The following is an 18,827-nucleotide window of genomic DNA, read 5'->3' on the forward strand; positions in this document are numbered from 1 at the left end:
AAACACATAGAAATGGGTGAAACAATATGTAAAATATAAAATAAATACATTTGAATCTTTAACTTGAATGGTATGTGTTCTTATGTCACCTTTTCATCACAGAAGCCAGGTTTCCATTCTAAAATAACACAAATTCTGACAGAATTTTCAGAGAATCGGCAAAAGAACATGCAAAGTTATGGCTGTGTTTTGTCTGCTACTGTTATGCAAATATTAGGGGTTGGGTCAGCAAAGCATTTTGTTGGTTTTATGTATTAATTTGTGGAATCTCCTTATTGCTCAACTGATCAATCTGATGTGATTTTGATACACCAACTTTATCACTCACTGAAGCATGACAACTTTTTTTTGCAAGTTTTATTTATTTTTCTTTATTTTCATTAGTCATTTTTTAAAAAGCCATTTAAAGTGTGCATTAAAGCAGGTGGATGGAAACACACCGAATAGTTATTTGAGAAAACTTTTGCCTCATCCCCAAACGTATGTCTGCAGGTGAGGGTTTAAAAAAACAACAACCTCTAAACCCCAAGTTTCTTTTCTGTCTGGAGCATCCAATCCAGAGACTAAATGCATCTCCTCCGGTGTGCTAGCGTGGGAACATCACACCACAGACACCATACATGATAGGCTTAGTCAGCATTGTTTGAATTTGTTTGGCAAGGGCTTGACAGCAACAGTTCATTTATATTTAAAAGTCCTGCAAAAAAAGTTGACAACAACTAAAAATAACCTCACTAAACAAGGTTCAAGCAGTTTTTGACAGATTTCCATACAAAGGTCACACAAAGACAGAAACAGTGTAACTAAAAACAAGTGATAAAGTGACATTATCTTTGGCTGTAACTCCAGTTGTTTTTGTGTTTTGAAACTTGGCAAAGAAGCTAAATACAGACAGATCCAGACAGACACAAAGACGTTAAAAACATACAGTAGAGAGGTGGATGATTTATCCATGTGTCATTATGCACTCAGGAACTTTGCCAAACTGTCTCCCACTATCTCACATGACTGAGTGGACGTTTCTGCTTCACTCCCAAAAGATTGAACCCACTACTTAAACATGCTGGGAGGCTGTCAAAGCATAAAGCATGATATAGCACACTGCTGAAACACAAAGACCGGGGTAATTGCCAAAAAAAGGAAGAAGTAGAAAAGAGAATGACTAAGTCTGGACACAACAGCATTTGGTGGTCATATTTCAAGCCAATTAGTTTGCACTCAGATTGTTTTATTTATCCTTTGCAAATAAATTTGACCATGCAGACTTTATCTGCCAGTACTCAAACTTATTGTTTGTTCAGTCAGTGCCATGGATTCAACATGCACAGACTGTGTGCTGGTAAACACAACTCATAGTAACCATTTCACATGCCAGTTCTTCATGCAAACCAATTTAAAAGCATGCATTGTTAATAGAAACATAAAAGAGACACGTGGCAGTGGTTTCAACATTTAAAATCAAATCTGAGCTGTAAAGTTTCCGCAGAAGTTTATTTAAATTGTTCGCCATCAACTCTCATATTTATTTAGTTGAAGATGAAAGAAAGGTTACGTGCTCTGAGAATATGAAAGGGTGTGTGCATTTTCTGCTAAATCACTTCCTAATCTGGGAGTTTCACCAGCTAGAGGGCGTCGTGTCTGAGGAGAGATTACCATGCAGCTAAATTGCCCTTAAATTACATTCATGCAAGTTTGTAGTGTCACTATTCAAGGTCCTAAATCCGCATAATCGTGCTAAAGATGCATGTTATTTAGCACCGCGCCCTAAGATAAAATGCACTTTTGCAAAAAGTCTGTCTCCTACAAAGTATACATCCCCAAAAAAATATTGGCCGGTGTCTTTCAAATTAAAGCATAACCAAAAGTAAGGTTCTCATCCCAGATTAGTTTCTCAGGGAAGCTCAAGACAGACAATTCTCTTCCCTCGACATTCAACTCATGGCATAAATTCATATGCATATGCTTTCAATATAGTGCACTGGTTTTATTACTGGTTTTAATGGTTTTTATTTCACTGATGCATTTTAACTACAGACAAATATGGATTCAATTAACTTCCCATTTGAACAGGCAGGTGTAAGTAGTTCAGAGTAGTTCAGTAAGAGAGTTCAGTCAACTTCTTCACCTTTAAGCAAACACGCAGGGAGCATTCATTCAGCATGGAAGAAGAGAGAGACGTACACGACATGGCCAAAAGTATGCGGACACTGGAATATTACACCAGGAGTTATAGGGGTCGTAAAAGCCCTCTTTTTAAGAAGAAACCTGGATGCAGGGATTTGCTCAAATTCAGCCACTAAAGCTTTAGTAAGGTGATACCTGGCGATAAGGTCTGGCTCGCAGTCGGCGTTCCAGTTCCTCCCAAAGGTGTTGGAAAGGGTTTAGTTCAGGCTCTGTGCAAGCCAGCCAAATTCTTCCAAAAGCCAAAAAGTTTTGGAACCAGGACTTTAGGGAAAAATTAGGAAGTCATAATAATATGTCATCCATAGATCAATTCTTCTGAAGCTAGTAGGAATTTAGAGGCTTTTCAAGTAGAGTTTCTTACTAACAGCAGAACTAAACAGGCTTTTTCTGAGCGAGGGCCGGCCTGTCTTGACACGCATCAGTATCTATGTTTAATTGACGGTCTTCAAATCTGTCCAACTGCTCAACATATGGTGGTCAGATTTGTGATACGTAATGCTGAGTGATAAAAGAGAATAAATACACTAACAGCACAAACAAGTGACCCTTATGATGGCAGAGAGTCTATAAACTATAAACTACGGACCACACACACTTATACTGGAAGAGAAAAACACACACACACACACACACACACACACACACACACCAACAAACATACCAACAGCAGTATGTACGTCCAAGTCCCACAAACACAGATGCACACATCTGTTTTGATTTGAAGTAATAGAACAACAAAACCTCTCCCTGTTGGAGAGATAACATGATGACAATCAGCGCACACGTCAGCTTGTTTATCAGAACTTTGCTTATTAGAGCACAAAGTGACACGAAGACACGTCTTTCGAATGACACATCAGAACATGTTGTGATGGTTACTTGGACCTTAAGCCAACTTCATGTGTGTGAAGCAAAGACTGTATATAAACATAGACAGCGCCTCTTCGCTTTTTCCCACTGGGCAAAAATTAAGCCAAAATATCCCAGATACGGGTGCTACACCGCGACCATAGCTACGGAAGAGGATTAGGGCCACTAATCAAAAAGATATTTGACTTGTGACTTTAAACTCAGAATTCTGACTTTAATGTTAACCAGCCAGCTGGTTGCTAACTTTTACTGCATTTTGTTGCTGGGCATGTAGTCTATATTGGGTTTATACTAGTTTTTCTGCTGAAAATAATGTTAAAAAAGCAACCCCAAAGATATTTTGTACAAGCTTTTTTTCATGTTATGTATGGAAGATGATTAGGGCCACACATGAAAAAAAAAAATTTGAGTTCTGACTTTATTATCAGATTTCTGACTTTAAAGTCAGAATTCTGACTTTATTATCAGAATTCTGACTTTAATGTCAGAAATCTGATAATAAAGTCAGAGCTCAAATATTTTTTGAGCAGCTAAGGAGCCAGATATTTCCCTCAGGATTTGGTGGTGACCAAAAAACAGAGCTAAAAGTATGGACTTGAATATTGGACTTACATTCCCCGCTTGGCCACTAATGCAGGATTTAAATGCTAATGCTAATAACATAACATGTTTCACTTTTATTAGAAGGTATCAGTGTTGTTTTTGATTGAATATTTTGTTGGAAAAAAACTATTTAGTATTAAATGTTGCCAAAATAATCTGTGTTTATATTTATTGAAGATAAATAACTTTATTTTCCCAGGCAGTAGCCTTTGTCATACTTTACATAACAAGTATATTAAAAGCTTTTAATCTTAGCTTTTAATTAAAAGGTTTAATCAAATGCAACACATCACTGCAATACTGTAATTTGATGCCTAAATACACAGTTGTAATGATCGGCATGTACTTGTAATACTTGGCATCTAGTGGTCAGTGAATAAAGCTCTTAAATAATTCAAACTGTGAACTGTCAACTAAAGCTTGCCCTTGTTGAAAGCCACTCTTACAACAGACATTGCTTTTTAATTACAACATAACTAGATTATAAGACATACTTCTTTATACACAATCTGTTGTGTCAAAACTTGTACACATGTGTTTAGTTTAATAGTGTAAATAATTTACAGTGCCTCTATCTACTACTTCAGTATATTCTCCATGCTTTCGTCTGCAGCACAACCTTGTTTTTCCTGTTAACTGAGAACTAGGTCTACATAAGAAAAACACACCTATTTCTACAGAACAGCACTTCCCCTGGCCTCTTATCTAAATCCTCCACTGAGACTGCAGAAAGCCGAAAAACACAGTGAACTCAAATTACCCATAACATGCATGTTCTCCATTAATATCAGCACTGTGGGTGATTTGTTTATCTTCCTCTGAAAAGATGTGCATGAAGGCATCTATTGACAGCTGTAGGAAATCCCCTGTCAAAGTTACACAGGAACCCATGCTGAATTCCCTTTTAAAAAATATCAGATCTCATTCAAATTAAAGTTTCTGGAAAGATGTGTTACAGTACACCGCTGTGTTGTCTGGATTATTTCAGGCTAATGTATGCTTGCTTTTCATCCAGGACTCCTTTTTTTATATCAGCAAGTAAAAGCTTACAGATGTGCCTCTTTACACTGTAATGTAACAGTGTAACATTAATCTCAGTCACTCAGCTAATTTTGGCTTAAGCTTTCAACCTTCAGTCACAAAATGCTTGTGGGTTGATTGCTTAACACTGACTGTATTTGAGTTACATGGTGACGCCCAGCTTAGTCTCCTTCCCTTTATTAACAAAAGCAGGTATTGATCATAAAGTTTATATTTTTGAAATAGGAATGTGTATGAATGTCCATGCTTGTGAGTGCAATTGCGGGGCAAATGCATGTGGATGCACATGTGCATTAGTTCGTGCAAAAGCATTTTTTCAATGCATGCACATGAAACCTTAAAAACATCTAAAGGCTGTGTGTTTATAAGTTTATAAGACTGATTTGATCTTGCATGTCATTTGCTTGCAGTCTGGTGTCATTGTGCATGTGCAGAGCATTGGCTGTCACTATTACTCCATCACATGCATTGGCACCTGCAGCAGGCCACCGTCTGCTGCACTGATGACTGCTTCAACACAAGTGTGCATTATGTACAGTGGTGCAATGTAACCAAATACTAGTACTTTACTTTAATACAAATTTTAGGTACTTTCCAAGAGTAGTTATATTTTATACAATTTTTAACATCTCTGAGGCAGATATTGCACTGTTTACGGCACTACATTTATCTGACAGGTTATCATACCACATTTGTTTATATCCTTCCTGTTGATAAGCTGGAAACTGCCAAGAAGTTTATTACCATAAACCTACGTTAGTGATTATGTCACCTAAATTCAATGGAACTGCAGCCTGTATGTGTATGTATAATGATGGTATTTTTAGATAAGGTAGGCTTGGTAGGCTGCACTCTGTACCGCAAACGCTCATTTGCGTCAGTATGGGTGGTATTGATCTATCACGGTGGGGTAGTGATAAGAATTCTTGCCTCACAGCAAGAGGGTCGTCAGTTCAAATCCAGCTTCTGTGTGGAGTTTGCATGTCCCACAGTCCAAACCCATGCACTTAGATTTAATTGGTGACTCTAAATTGCCCATAGAAGTGAATGAGAGCGTGAATGGTTGTCTGTCTCTATCAGCCCTGCGATAGTCTGGCGACCTGTCCAGGGTGTACCCCTCGCCCAATGTCTCCATGTCCTCGCAACCCGAGTGCGGATAATCGGTTAAGGATAATGAATGAACAAATGACTAAATGTTCTGATTTGGTTTAGTTTACATTTCAAGCAATGCACTTGAAATACACATAATGCTTCTTTTGGCGAGAGTTTTATGGGAAGATTGCTACCACTTTCATGCACGGTAAATATGATGTTTGAGGGTTAGGGTTTAAAGGCGGAACGTTTACTTGTCCTGGAGTATTTCCACAGTGAGGTACAGCTACTTTTACTTAAGTAAATGATCTGAATACTTGTCTTACCACTGACATCACGTCTAAAGTGCCTGTGTTTATCATGTCAGACATCTTAAGTATTCAAGTGTCATTGCTTAACCGATCACATGACACTACATCCTGCATACTCTGCAAAAGTAAACAAAAACATCCTCCATTACTCACTGCAGGCTTTTCAGCAGACTAACAGAGCCACATTCCCATTGTTGTCAACGTAGATATGCAGCTAATTGTAGTGCATTTTGGCATTTAATGCTATTGCATGATTATAGCTTTTAGTGCATGCACTTTAATACCTGCTTGTCCTTATGACTGACTCTAAATACAAATCATCTGGAATGCTCTGTCTATATAAAACAACTCAATCAACAACATGTACTCACACGAAGAAGTAACTAAACACTCGTACACACCCACGCAGTCTCAAGATGTTTTTCTGATTGTTTCATGTCTCAAAGTTTTGAAAAGAAAGGAGCTAAACACTGGTGATTTATGACAAATCACTTTATTTACATAGCTTTGTTGATTTATACTCGCAGCTGGAGGTATCAAAGGCCACGTTATCAAAAATATTACAACTGCAACTCAGCAGCTCACACCGAGCCTGAATACTCTAATTAGACTGGTGCTGAAGGGGAAACTTTCCACTTAGCTGCAAAACCCACTCAAACTGAGAATTACGATTGGATAGGAACCAGTAAAACTCTAATACAAGACACGAGGGCATGTAGAGAGCCAAGATAAACCAGCTCCTCTTCTCCTCCCTGCTTTCTCCTCATTCTCTCTAGCACCTGGTTTGTCTGTGAAAACTGCCAGCTGGAAGAAACCTGGAGTAAAATAGAGAGAGAAAAAAGAAAGAAAAACACACTTGATGTCTTTTAATATAACGTAATAGAAAGTAGGTAGATAGAGGGAAAGACAGGGCAGGACAGGACAGGACAGGACAGATTAGTAAGTGAAGGATAAAGGAGAAGGGGGGAAAGGACAGCAAATCCTAGATGCGTGAGAAGAGAGGAATGAGCAGGCAACAGTGAGTCATCTACCATCCCTGGGCAATAATGGAACTGTTATCACTAGTCCTCCACAGACTTGACCCAACTTATTTTTAAAATTCACATTACGTCATGGCAGCTTCTTTCCAATTGCTCATTTCCCACATCTTCAGTTATTAAATTATCAAGAATAATAAAAGCATTTTTTAGCTTTACTGACTAAATGGGGGTGGGCTACACGGTGGTGTAGTGGTTAGCACTCTTGCCTCACAGCAAGAGGATCGTCAGTTCAAATCCAGCTTCTGTGTGAAGTTTGCATGTCCCACAGTCCAAAAACACTTAGATTTAATTGGTGACTCTAAATTGCCCATAGGAGTGAATGAGAGCGTGAATGGTTGTCTGTCTCTATGTGTCAGCCCTGTGATAGTCTGGCGACCTGTCCAGGGTGTACCCCTCGTCCAATGTCTCCATGTCCCCGCATAATCGGTTAAGGATAATGAACGAACGAATGACTAAATGTTCTAATGTTCTAATTTGGTTTAGTTTACATTTCAAGCAATGCACTTGAAATACACACAATGCTTCTTCTGGCAAGAGCTTTATGAGAAGATTGCTACCACTTTCATGCACGGTAAATATGATGCTTGAGCCAGGGGACAGTTAGTTTAGTTTAAATGGGGAAACAACTAGCCTGACTATGTTAAAAGGTAAACGATGAAGTGTTAAAACAACATTTCACTTAATTCACAATATTTCTTGGTTTGGACCAGTAACTTCCTGTGTCTTGTTGTCACTGCTAGCTAGCCATTTCCTGTTTAAACTCTTTCTCTTTGCTCAATGTAACCTCATACAACGGTTAGTATGATATCTTATGATAACATATACACAACAGTTCATATGATATCTTACGAGATATGACCATTCTATTTAATGTTGTGAAATGTTTTAACACATGGTTAATGTTGTGAAACCGAATTATTTGAATAAGTTTAGGTAACAAGACTTGGTTAGCTCTCGAAAAATCCTGTCTTGGGTTAAAATAACTATTTCCTTATGTAACTAGGTGATATAATTACTTATACTTCTACTTAAGTAGACGTAATGTTACAACATATTCTCCTGAACAGGCTCTTATGATTTTGTACGAAAACTACTGCAGCTTGATTTGTACGATATCCTACAGAATCAGACTATCTCTGTGTCACTCATTGTACCAACATAATTACAGCAAGACGTTTTATATGCGTGACAATTGCTGTTTCAAACACTTGGTTAGGATTACACCCCTAAACCACATGGTTAAGGTTCGGTAAAAAGAACAGTTAGGCTGAAAAAACCCACTAATTCTGGACATGACTTCCAGCAATGGGACACGAACACAGTTTCCTCGTTTAAAAGTATGGGTTTGTATGTGCCATCCAGCTCACCTCGCTCCCGCCCTAAAGGGGAACTTTCATGCCTTTTAACATTTCATAGCATAGATATCTATGAATTCCAGTGCGTTACCTTCCATAGGAAAAACTACAAACTGTTTATGAGACCAGCCTGAATACATTGTTGCTACGTACAGAACTTAACTTACATATCGTAACTTACAATGTTAAAATGTAAAAAATGTTAAAAATTACAATGATGGCTTTTAATTTCACAGGGGACACAAACATCTGTCTCCTGGGTCAAAATCCTGTTTTTTGACACCCCCCCTCCTCGTCAAAATTACTATGGCCACTGTAGGAGACTGCCTGACAACAAGCATTAATATTAGTTGTAAAAAGCTGCCTTTCTTAGCTCACAATAACATGGGTTTCATACTTCAATTTTAACCCACCTAAGTACTTTTTCTAGTTTTATGTAAAAAGAAAAGCAGCCTGCGTTGCTAAAGCTTCATATTTACTTTACAAACATGAGAATGGTAGGCATCGACCTTCTCATCCAACTCTCAGCAAGAAAGCAAATAAGAGTATAAAACTGTTAATTAAAAATCACACTGCTGAGCAAAAACAGGACGAAGCTTTGCAATATTGTAAACACTCCCTGATTAGACAGATTTAGCAGCGAGTTGGAATTCATCATTGTGCAATCTGAGTGACGAGAATCTAATTATAATTTAAAAAGTCTTTCAAAGTACTGGATGTGATTTATAGGCATCATAACCATGATTACGCCATAATTAATTCTTTGCATGAATAAACTGCATCTTTTCACCACGCTGCATAGTGCATTTGACAGAGGAGTAATAATAATAAAAATGTTTAAATGTTTAAATGCTCATAAACACAACAAGCACACCACTGCAAAAGCCCCTTTCAGCATGAACACATCGGTTAAAAATGATTCCATCTTCTTTTGTCTGCCGATGGGCAAGATAATCCCCTTCTGATGACCAAAACTGTGTGCTACAGATCATGAAAAGCACAATGGAGCATCTTGGCAGCAGTACATATACACTGAATTGAGAGGAGAAGTCATCCTTGCATGGGAAAAGGGATGCTTTCTTTGTTGAGAACCGGCCAGAGAAAACCCTGCCTGGGCCCAAAGGAGCAGCTGGGGGAAATACTGAGTCATAAACAGCACATAGGCCGATACAAACTCCCTCCCGCAGCAGTCCTGACCCTTTGGTTTGACTGTTTTTTATTAACAGTGGTGTCTAGACAGAGTTCAGCATAAAAAGGGTTATGAGGTTACCCAGCCTGCTGTCCACACAGCCTGAGGAGAGAATGTAAATGATGGCGTGTCCTCTGCCTCTGACAGCACGACCGGCAGTTACTCCAGGAAATAAGCCCCTCTTCTCAGCCACACACACTGGGGAAGACCCCCCTGGACCTCCTGGTTCACGAACAAAGTGTCAGCTCCAGTCATGGCGGAAATTAATGAAAAGAAAGCACAAAACGTGGAGGCTGGAGAGAGTGTAAAAAAAAGGAGAACAAAAAATATGCATTGATGGATGTAGCCAGCTATCATGAGACATATCAGTAGAACAATAAAGAGTTTTATTGAGAAGTATTTGTACAGTGACTGAGCATATTCACAGGGGTCGGAAAGAAAATTAAGCGAAACATTTAACAATAATAGATAAATTCTTTGGCAGTTATCTTTGGAAGCATACTGCTACTGTGCAGGAACTCTTCAAATACCAAAGACATTACAAGAAGTAAAAAAGCCCTTTTATCAAGTTCATGCATGATATCTTATATGTTATTTATATGTGTTGAAAACAAAGGCCATGTTACAATGTGGTAACATAGTTTGGAGAAAAAAATATATACAAATACAAAAAAATACAGTGTAGAGATGATGTTAGGAAATGTGTCTCTTGTTGGTCTCTATGTCTGTCTGTTGCTAAACAAAGAAGACAAATGGTCATTCCTCTCGCTGGACGCACTCCAACACAAACATTTTTCATTCATTTCATTAACTTTAGTTTCCTCTGTCTGGATCTCTCCATTAAAGGCTAGCATGCTTACATAGACAATGTCATTATCAAGGACAAAAGGGTATCATTTCACACACCACACAGGTATAATAAGGTAGAAAGGTTATTTCTAGAGATTATACCCTAAATCACTTTAAATATATAGTTTAACATATATATAGTTGCACACGCAAATGTGACCACATCACACCTGTCCTTGCTTCGCTACACTGGCTCCCGGTTGCTTTTAGAATAGATTTTAAAATTTTATTGTTTGTTTTGAAAGCTCTTAATGGCCTAGCCCCTCAATATTTGACTGAGCTCCTTAAAATCCATGCCCCTGCCAGAACATTGAGATCCTCCAGTCAGCTGCTACTGGCCGCCCCTAAAACCAGACTAAAAACCAAAGGTGACCGTGCCTTTGTGGCAGCGGCCCCAAGGCTCTGGAATAACCTGCCCTGGCACATCCGATCTGCAGGATCTTTTGAAGTTTTTAAATCCTCCTTAAAAACACACTTTTTCTCCCTGGCTTTTAATCAAGTTTAAGTGGACATCATGCAAAAACAAAATTTTATTTACATTTTTAATTTATTTTATAATATTTTTAATGTATTTTATTATATTGTTGCACTGTGTTTATGTATTTTAGTATTTTAGTTTTTACCGTATTTCCTGCAACTGTGATATCTGTACAGCACTTTGGTCAACCCCAGTTGTTTTAAATGTGCTCTATAAATAAAGTTTGACTTGACTTGACTTGACTTAAGCAGGAAAATTCATTTAATATATATACATGTATATAGAATCCTGTGTAAAGGTCAAACATGTTGTACTATTTGCTTGATTCATTTTCAACTTTGTTTATGCCAGTTTTACAGCTCTAGCTGAGGACCAGTCGTAACACAGTTGATTTGAGGGGAAATGTTGCTTGACCTCAAAATTCATTATTAACCCACGACTCATGCAGAGCTCTGTACGAGAAATGAGAGAACCACATCCCTCGCAGTGTCTATCAGCAGGGGAAGTTAAATCTTTTGACTAAAAACACCTTTTTCCGTTCCACAAAACTATTTTTAAACTTCTCTTTATCAAGTTCTGCTCTCTGTACTGATATCTGTTGGCATTTATCAATCATACATAAAAATAATTTGACTTCCTTGAACAGTACAGGTTTTGCAGTAAAAACAGTATTAATGGTCAGTTTTTTGGCACACAGTACACATGTTTCTAGAAGCAAATGCATAGAGGAGTGGGTTTAAGCAGCTATTCACAAACGTCAGAGCTCCAACAGTGTCCAAGCTGTCCATACAAAACTTCATCAGACCCTTGTTTTTGAGTGAGATGGCTGCCACACGAAGCACATTTATGATATTATAAGGCATCCACAAAACAAAAAAGGTCACAATGATGCTTGTGACCAGCCGGGTCATCTGTGGGTTGTTGAAGAAAGCTGCCTGGTTCACTTTTCTGTGTAGGCCGATGTATGTCAATACCACGATGGAAATTGAAACAAACCCGAGCAAAGACCTTGCCAACAGCACGGCCACCTGCTGAGTCTGGGAAGAGTATTGAGATTGGCACCTTAACCACTTCTGGTCTGTGTTCACCTGTCGAACCACTAGAGAAGGGATGGACAGGATCATCACAGCCAGCCAGAGCAGAACCAGCAGCCTCCTCTTTCCCACCTGATCGAAGCGTTTCTGCAGTTTCACCACCTGTACGAAGCGCTGGACACTCAGCACCGTCACAGTCAGGAGGCTACTATACACGCTGCAGTACATAACATATGTTAGGAGCTTACAGGCCGCCAGGCCGAAGGTCCAGCCGTGCAGTAAAGTGTAAATCCACAGGGGCAGAGGGAGCAGGCAGAGCAGGTCTGATATGGCCAAATTCAGCATCAAAGTCTGGCTCAGACTGGACAGGTGCTGCCAGTTTGGTTTGAGGACGATCACAGCGATGTTTCCAGGAACTCCCAGCAGGAAGCAGACAGACAGCACCACTGAAGGAACCAGACCCCTGGAGTCCCAGGAGGCAGGAGGTGGATGTCCAGGAGAAGAGATGTTAGAAAGGACCAGAGAGGAGTTGAGTTGTTCCATGCTGCAAACCTGCTGTCAGAGAAGCTGAATGTGCACTGAGACAGTGATGATGGAGACTGAGTCAGTCAGTCAGAGGAAAGAGACGTTGTGTTCAAAGAGGAACAAATTAAAAATAAACTTGGAGATTCTAATGAAGTGAAATCTTGCCCGGATATTGCATGTTCTACATAGTTTTGCATGACCTCCCCATTATCTGATGCATTTGCACAGAAAGCTAAAATCACAGCTACACAGAAGAAAAATCTAACTTTTATATAGAGATATGTTTCAGTTGTGATGATTCCAATTCAAACATGATGCAAAGTAAAAACATTCTCACCCAAATAACCCCAATCTGAATGTAACAAGTATGTGTTGGCTGATTTAGATCAAGTTATGGGATGGAAAGCTCTCAGAATGCTTTAAATCTCAACTTGCACATTTTGTCTGCAATAGAACATTTTTCGTTGATTTAATCTCATTAATTCTGCTATCCATCAGCATCATATATCACTATGATAACAATGATAATTGAGCCTTTGATTATTGTTGGTCTGTTCCTCGTTGTTTTTTTGACTCTTTGCCAGATTATTTTTTACAAACCTGTATTTGTAAAGCTCTGGCTGAGGACCAGTTGTAATCAGCACACAGTTAATTTGAGTGAAGACACTGGTTAACAAAAAAATTATCATCAAACAACAAATCATGCACAACTCACTTTTTTTAAACACATTTTTTTATTGGTTATATATATAGTAGCAATTCCAATACAAGTTGAGTTTTAAACATCACAAAATCTTATATCTTACAGAAACAGAACAAACATTCCCACCCTCCCCAACCCATGGTGACCCCTAATGATCTCTCGACCGCCATGAGATATAAAAGCAGAATAATCCACAACTCTCTATGACAAATGAGAGAACACACCCTCAAACTCAGTATCAGATTAAATGTTTTGACTAAAACTGCTTTTTTCAGATCCACAAGAACACAAATAATGTCTCTACATGTTGTCATAATCAAGTCTCTGAACTCTGCACCGATATTTTGTTTTATATCAATCATACTTTTTCAAATAATTATACTTACTGGAAGAATGAGCTTCAGCATCAACAGCAGTATTAATGTTAGGTTTTTTGACACACAGTGCAAATGTTTCTAGAGGCAAACGCATAAAGGAGTGGATTCAGGCAGCTATTCACAAATGCCAGTGATCCAAAAATGTTCCAGCTGTCCATACAAAACTTCCGCAGGCCCTCATTTTTGAGTAAAATTGCTGCCACACGAAGCAGATTTATGATGCAATAAGGCATAAATAGGACAAAAAAGGTCACAATGATGCTTGTGACCAGCCGGGTCGTCTGTGGGTTGTCGAGGAAAGCTGCCTGGTTCACTTTTCTGTAAAGGCTGATGTATGAAAATGCCACAACAGACATGAAAAGAAACCCACTCAAGGACCTCTCCAACAGCACGGCCACCTCCTGAGTCTTGGAAGAGAAGTGAATTTGACACTTTGTCCATTGCTGGTCTGTGGTCACCCGTTGAACCACTAGAGAAGGGATGGACAGGATCATCACAGCCAGCCAGAGCAGAACCAGCAGCCTCCTCTTTCCCACCTGATCGAAGCGTTTCTGCAGTTTCACCACCTGTACGAAGCGCTGGACACTCAGCACCGTCACAGTCAGGAGGCTACTATAAATGCTGCAGTACATAACATATGTTAGGAGCTTACAGGCCGCCAGGCCGAAGGTCCAGCTGTAAAGTGAATGGTGAATCCTTAGGGGCAGAGGGAGCAGGCAGAGCAGGTCTGATATGGCCAAATTCAGCATCAAAGTCTGGCTCAGACTGGACAGGTGCTGCCAGTTTGGTTTGAGGACGATCACAGCGATGTTTCCAGGAACTCCCAGCAGGAAGCAGACAGACATCACCACTGAAGGAACCAGACCCCTGGAGTCCCAGGAGGCAGGAGGTGGATGTCCAGGAGAAGAGATGTTAGGGACCAGAGAGGAGTTGAGTTGTTCCATGCTGCAAACCTGCTGTCAGAGAAGCTGAATGTGCACTGAGACAGTGATGATGGAGACTGAGTCAGTCAGTCAGAGGAAAGAGACTTTGTGGTCAAAGAGGAAGAAATTTAAAGTTAACTAAGAGATTGAGATGAGATCAAATCTTACCCGGATATTACATGTTCTACTATGGCTACATAGTGTTACATAACGTCACCATTATCTGATGCAATTGCACAGGAAGCTAAATCCAGACCTACACAGAAGTACAAAATCCCTTTATATTCAGTTATACTACAACACTGATGACTCGAATAAAAACATGATGCAAAATAAAAACATTTTGTCTGTTTTGGACCTGAACTACAGCCACCAATCATATAATATCTTCATCAGTAGATAAAGTTAACCCACTTGTTATGCAGATGTATAAATCTCATGTTTTTTAGGGACACTTTAAGGACTTTGTGTCCATGTTGCCTTAAAATTTGAGATCAGTTTTTTCACAAGCTGGGAGCCATTTTTTGCATCATTTTGCAATGTGTTCTTACAATCTTACATACGTACTGAATGCAAGTCAAGGACCTCAGTTAAAAGAAGTCATTGTTGACTTTTGGTTTCATATGAGACAAACAGCGGTCTACTGGGTGAAGGTTGTGTGTTTGGTAGACAGACCCGTCCACACCAACATCCTCACTACGCAGACTTTTCTGTTGGTTATACTACCGACCTGTTCTCCTCCTTTACTCCCCTTTAATTACTGTGGCCACTAGAAGCTGCCCTGCACATGACAAACTGACACTAGAAGGGTATGTGGAGCGTCATGTGACACGTAGAGACCCTGACCAAGCGTCTGAATGTAACAAGTATGTGTTGGCTGATTTAGATCAAGTGATGGGATGGAAAGCTCTCAGAATGCTTTAAATCTCAACTTGCATATTTTGTCTGCAATAGAAACTTTTTGTTGATTTAATCTCATTAATTCTGCTATCCATCAGCATCATATATCACTATAATAACAGCAATAATCGAGCCTTTGATTATTGTTGGTCTGTTCCACGTTGATCTTTTGACTCTTTACCAGATTCTTTTTTACAAACCTGTATTTGTAAAGCTCTGGCTGAGGACCAGTTGTAATCAGCACACAGTTAATTTGAGTAATGACACTGGTTAACAACAAAATTATCATCAAACAACAAATCATCCACAACTCCCTTTTTAAAAAATATTTTTATTTATTGTTTTTATATTAAGTAGCAATTCCACAATAGTACAAGTTGACTTTAAACATCACAAAATCTTATATCTTAAAGAAACAGAACAAACCTTCCCACCCTCCCCAACCCATGGCGACCCCTAATGATCTCTCGACCGCCACAAGATATAAAAAACAGAATAATCCACAACTCTCTATGACAAATGAAAGAACACACTCTCAAACTCAGTATCAGATGAAATCTTTTTACTAAAACTGCCTTTTTTCAGTTCCACTAGAACATAAATAATGTCTCTACGTGTTGTCATCATCAAGTCTCTGAACTCTGCACCGATATTTGGTGGTTTTATATCGATGATACTTCTTCAAATAATTAGACTTCAGCTTTTTGGCACATAGTGCAAATATTTCTAGAAGCAAATGCATAAAGGAGTGGATTCAGGCAGCTATTCACAAGTGTCAGTGCTATAACAATGTTCCAGCTGTCCATAAAAAACTTCCGCAGGCCCTCCTTTTTGAGTAAAATAGCTGCCACACGAAGCAGATTTATGATGCAATAAGGCATTAATAGGACAAAAAAGGTCACAATGATGCTTGTGACCAGCCGGGTCGTCTGTGGATGGTTGAACAAAGCTGCCTGGTTCACTTTTCTGTAAAGGCTTATGTATGAAAATGCCACAACAGAAATTGAAAGAAACCCACTCAAGGACCTCTCCAACAGCACAGCCACCTCTTGAGCCTGGGAAGAGAAGTGAATTTTGCACTTTGTCCATTGCTGGCCTGTGGTTACCTGTTTAACCACTAGAGAAGGGATTGACAGGATCATCACAGCCAGCCAGAGCAGAACCAGCAGCCTCCTCTTTCCCACCTGATCGAAGCGTTTCTGCAGTTTCACCACCTGTACGAAGCGCTGGACACTCAGCACTGTCACAGTCAGGAGGCTACTATACATGCTGCAGTGCATAACATATGTTAGGAGCTTACAGGCCGCCAGGCCGAACTTCCAGTTGTAAAGTGAATGGTGAATCCACAGGGGCAGAGGGAGCAGGCAGAGCAGGTCTGATATGGCCAAATTCAGCATCAAAGTCTGGCTCAGACTGGACAGGTGCTGCCAGTTTGGTTTGAGGACGATCACAGCGATGTTTCCAGGAACTCCCAGCAGGAAGCAGACAGACATCACCACTGAAGGAACCAGACCCCTGGAGTCCCAGGAGGCAGGAGGTGGATGTCCAGGAGAAGAGATGTTAGAAAGGACCAGAGAGGAGTTGAGTTGTTCCATGCTGCAAACCTGCTGTCAGAGAAGCTGAATGTGCACTGAGACAGTGATGATGGAGACTGAGTCAGTCAGTCAGTGAGAGGAACAAGATGTTTCCCTTTGATGTGTTTAAAGAGGAACAAAAACCATGAAATGACTAAAGTGAAATACAATCATACATATCAGTTCATTATTGTCTATGTGATGTGAGCTTTATGATCAAAAGGTGTATACAGAGGCTCTATGTGGACATCCGCATATCAGCAATATGATGAGACGGCACAAGGACTGTCTGCATGACCATTATGTCACAAATGGTAATGATACGATCTACTGCGCATGTGTGGAATGCATCCTTCTAGCTGATCATATAAACAGAACTACAATGCGTCAGTGGTGTTCCACGCTGTCCACGTACATTAGTTCTCCCACACTAAAAAAAACAAAGTCAGGACTGTTTACTGTCCTAGAGCCACAATGATGGGAAAAAAAACTCCCCATTGACATAGGCCAGTGAAACCCCACACATCTTCTCTGTCTCTTACTGTTTATGATGTAAGTTGTTTGGAACCTTTGATGAAGTTGATGTACTTGCATGATTCCTTGCAGTTTTGATGTTGCGCCCACATGGTTGAATGCAGTTATTGTACGCACTTAATGGAGCATCTCTGTAATGCTGTGTCATGAGAGCCTTTCAGCATTGAGATTTTCTTGCGTAGCCCCGATCGATCCAAACTCCATCAGGAAAACAGGTATTTTTTGTTGTTTGTTAGTCTTTTTTGTGGACTGATCCTGACAAAGCATGAAATTAGAGGTTTTACACATCATCGCCATCCAGACACAGATCCTGAAGGCCATGAAATTCACCAAGCTGGTGACAGGTACAAAGAATGGCTAATGAGAAAGAAATTATGAAATGAGTGTAGGAGCCAATATCATGTTAAAGACAGTTCTCTTTCATAATATTTCGTTCGATGTCTCACTATGGGATGCACGCCCCCGCTGCAGACCTCAGAAGCATTAATCTCAATACGCCAATCCTGATTGGCTGGTAAACGTGTCCGTCCGTCCGCCCGCGGTAGTCCCACCTCCTATAAGTACCGCCTGCGGACGGGAACACGTCATTCAAACACCTCTTCTCACCGGGAGCATATCTTGCGTCCAAGGCTGGCTAGCTTAACTGTCTGTAGACGGATCTTATTTAGCTTCTGTCGCCGGGCGCTAGCTAGTTTTTTGGACATTTTATTTGCTTCGTCGATCATACCAGATCGATTTCAGTGCTTCCTAGCCCCACCACGGTTTGGTCAGCACTGTCCTCGGCGCCACACCAGGCAGCTCGAGTACCGAGTGTCGGCACACCAGCCGGTCCCTCGGTGCAATTAGCGTTAGCACACCAGCTAACCATCCTCGACTCCCTGCCTGCACACCAGCTCGCACGGAATGGAGGTGAATACCCCTCACACCAGAGGGCACGGAGACTCAGCGGCCCGCTCGTGCCGCTGTGGGAACAAGATTGCGAGCAGGGATCCACACCAGGTCTGCTCGGGCTGCCTAGGGCTGGAACACGCCCGGCTAGCTATCGACGTCCCCGGCTCGTGTCAACACTGCGCGGTGTTCACGGTCAAGAGTCTCCGCCGACGGCTAGCCCGCCAGGCTAGCTTGTCTGGATTCGACCCCTATCTCCCATCCGACGGCGCCGCCGGAGACGGAGAGGAGACGGGGGTCGCTGCGGTGGCGGTACCGGAGGCTTGCGCCAGCTGGGGCTCCCAGGCTGACCTCGCC

The 18,827-nt window shown here is 40.5% G+C and overlaps 3 protein-coding genes across 3 annotated transcripts; all 3 read right to left on the reverse strand.

The window, feature by feature from the left end:
• Positions 1-11,553: 11,553 nt before the first annotated feature.
• Positions 11,554-12,613, reverse strand: LOC131991674 (leukotriene B4 receptor 1-like). Its single transcript, XM_059357166.1, has one exon. It carries the CDS (start codon positions 12,587-12,589, stop codon positions 11,684-11,686), a length of 906 nt encoding a protein of 301 aa, XP_059213149.1. The 5' UTR covers positions 12,590-12,613; the 3' UTR covers positions 11,554-11,683.
• Positions 12,614-13,698: 1,085 nt separating this feature from the next.
• On the reverse strand, positions 13,699-14,619 carry LOC131991523 (leukotriene B4 receptor 1-like). Its single transcript, XM_059356978.1, has one exon. It carries the CDS (start codon positions 14,593-14,595, stop codon positions 13,699-13,701), a length of 897 nt encoding a protein of 298 aa, XP_059212961.1. The 5' UTR covers positions 14,596-14,619.
• Positions 14,620-15,897: 1,278 nt separating this feature from the next.
• On the reverse strand, positions 15,898-17,093 carry LOC131991621 (leukotriene B4 receptor 1-like). Its single transcript, XM_059357089.1, has one exon. It carries the CDS (start codon positions 17,067-17,069, stop codon positions 16,164-16,166), a length of 906 nt encoding a protein of 301 aa, XP_059213072.1. The 5' UTR covers positions 17,070-17,093; the 3' UTR covers positions 15,898-16,163.
• Positions 17,094-18,827: the final 1,734 nt, after the last annotated feature.

Source organism: Centropristis striata, chromosome 18 (assembly GCF_030273125.1).
Source record: "Centropristis striata isolate RG_2023a ecotype Rhode Island chromosome 18, C.striata_1.0, whole genome shotgun sequence".
NCBI classification, from domain to species: Eukaryota; Metazoa; Chordata; class Actinopteri; order Perciformes; family Serranidae; genus Centropristis; species Centropristis striata.

Bases quoted from the DNA above. Each gene is read 5' to 3' on its own strand.
- LOC131991523 (XM_059356978.1), bottom strand. From the start codon at position 14,595: ATGGAACAACTCAACTCCTCTCTGGTCCCTAACATCTCTTCTCCTGGA.
- LOC131991674 (XM_059357166.1), bottom strand. From the start codon at position 12,589: ATGGAACAACTCAACTCCTCTCTGGTCCTTTCTAACATCTCTTCTCCT.
- LOC131991621 (XM_059357089.1), bottom strand. From the start codon at position 17,069: ATGGAACAACTCAACTCCTCTCTGGTCCTTTCTAACATCTCTTCTCCT.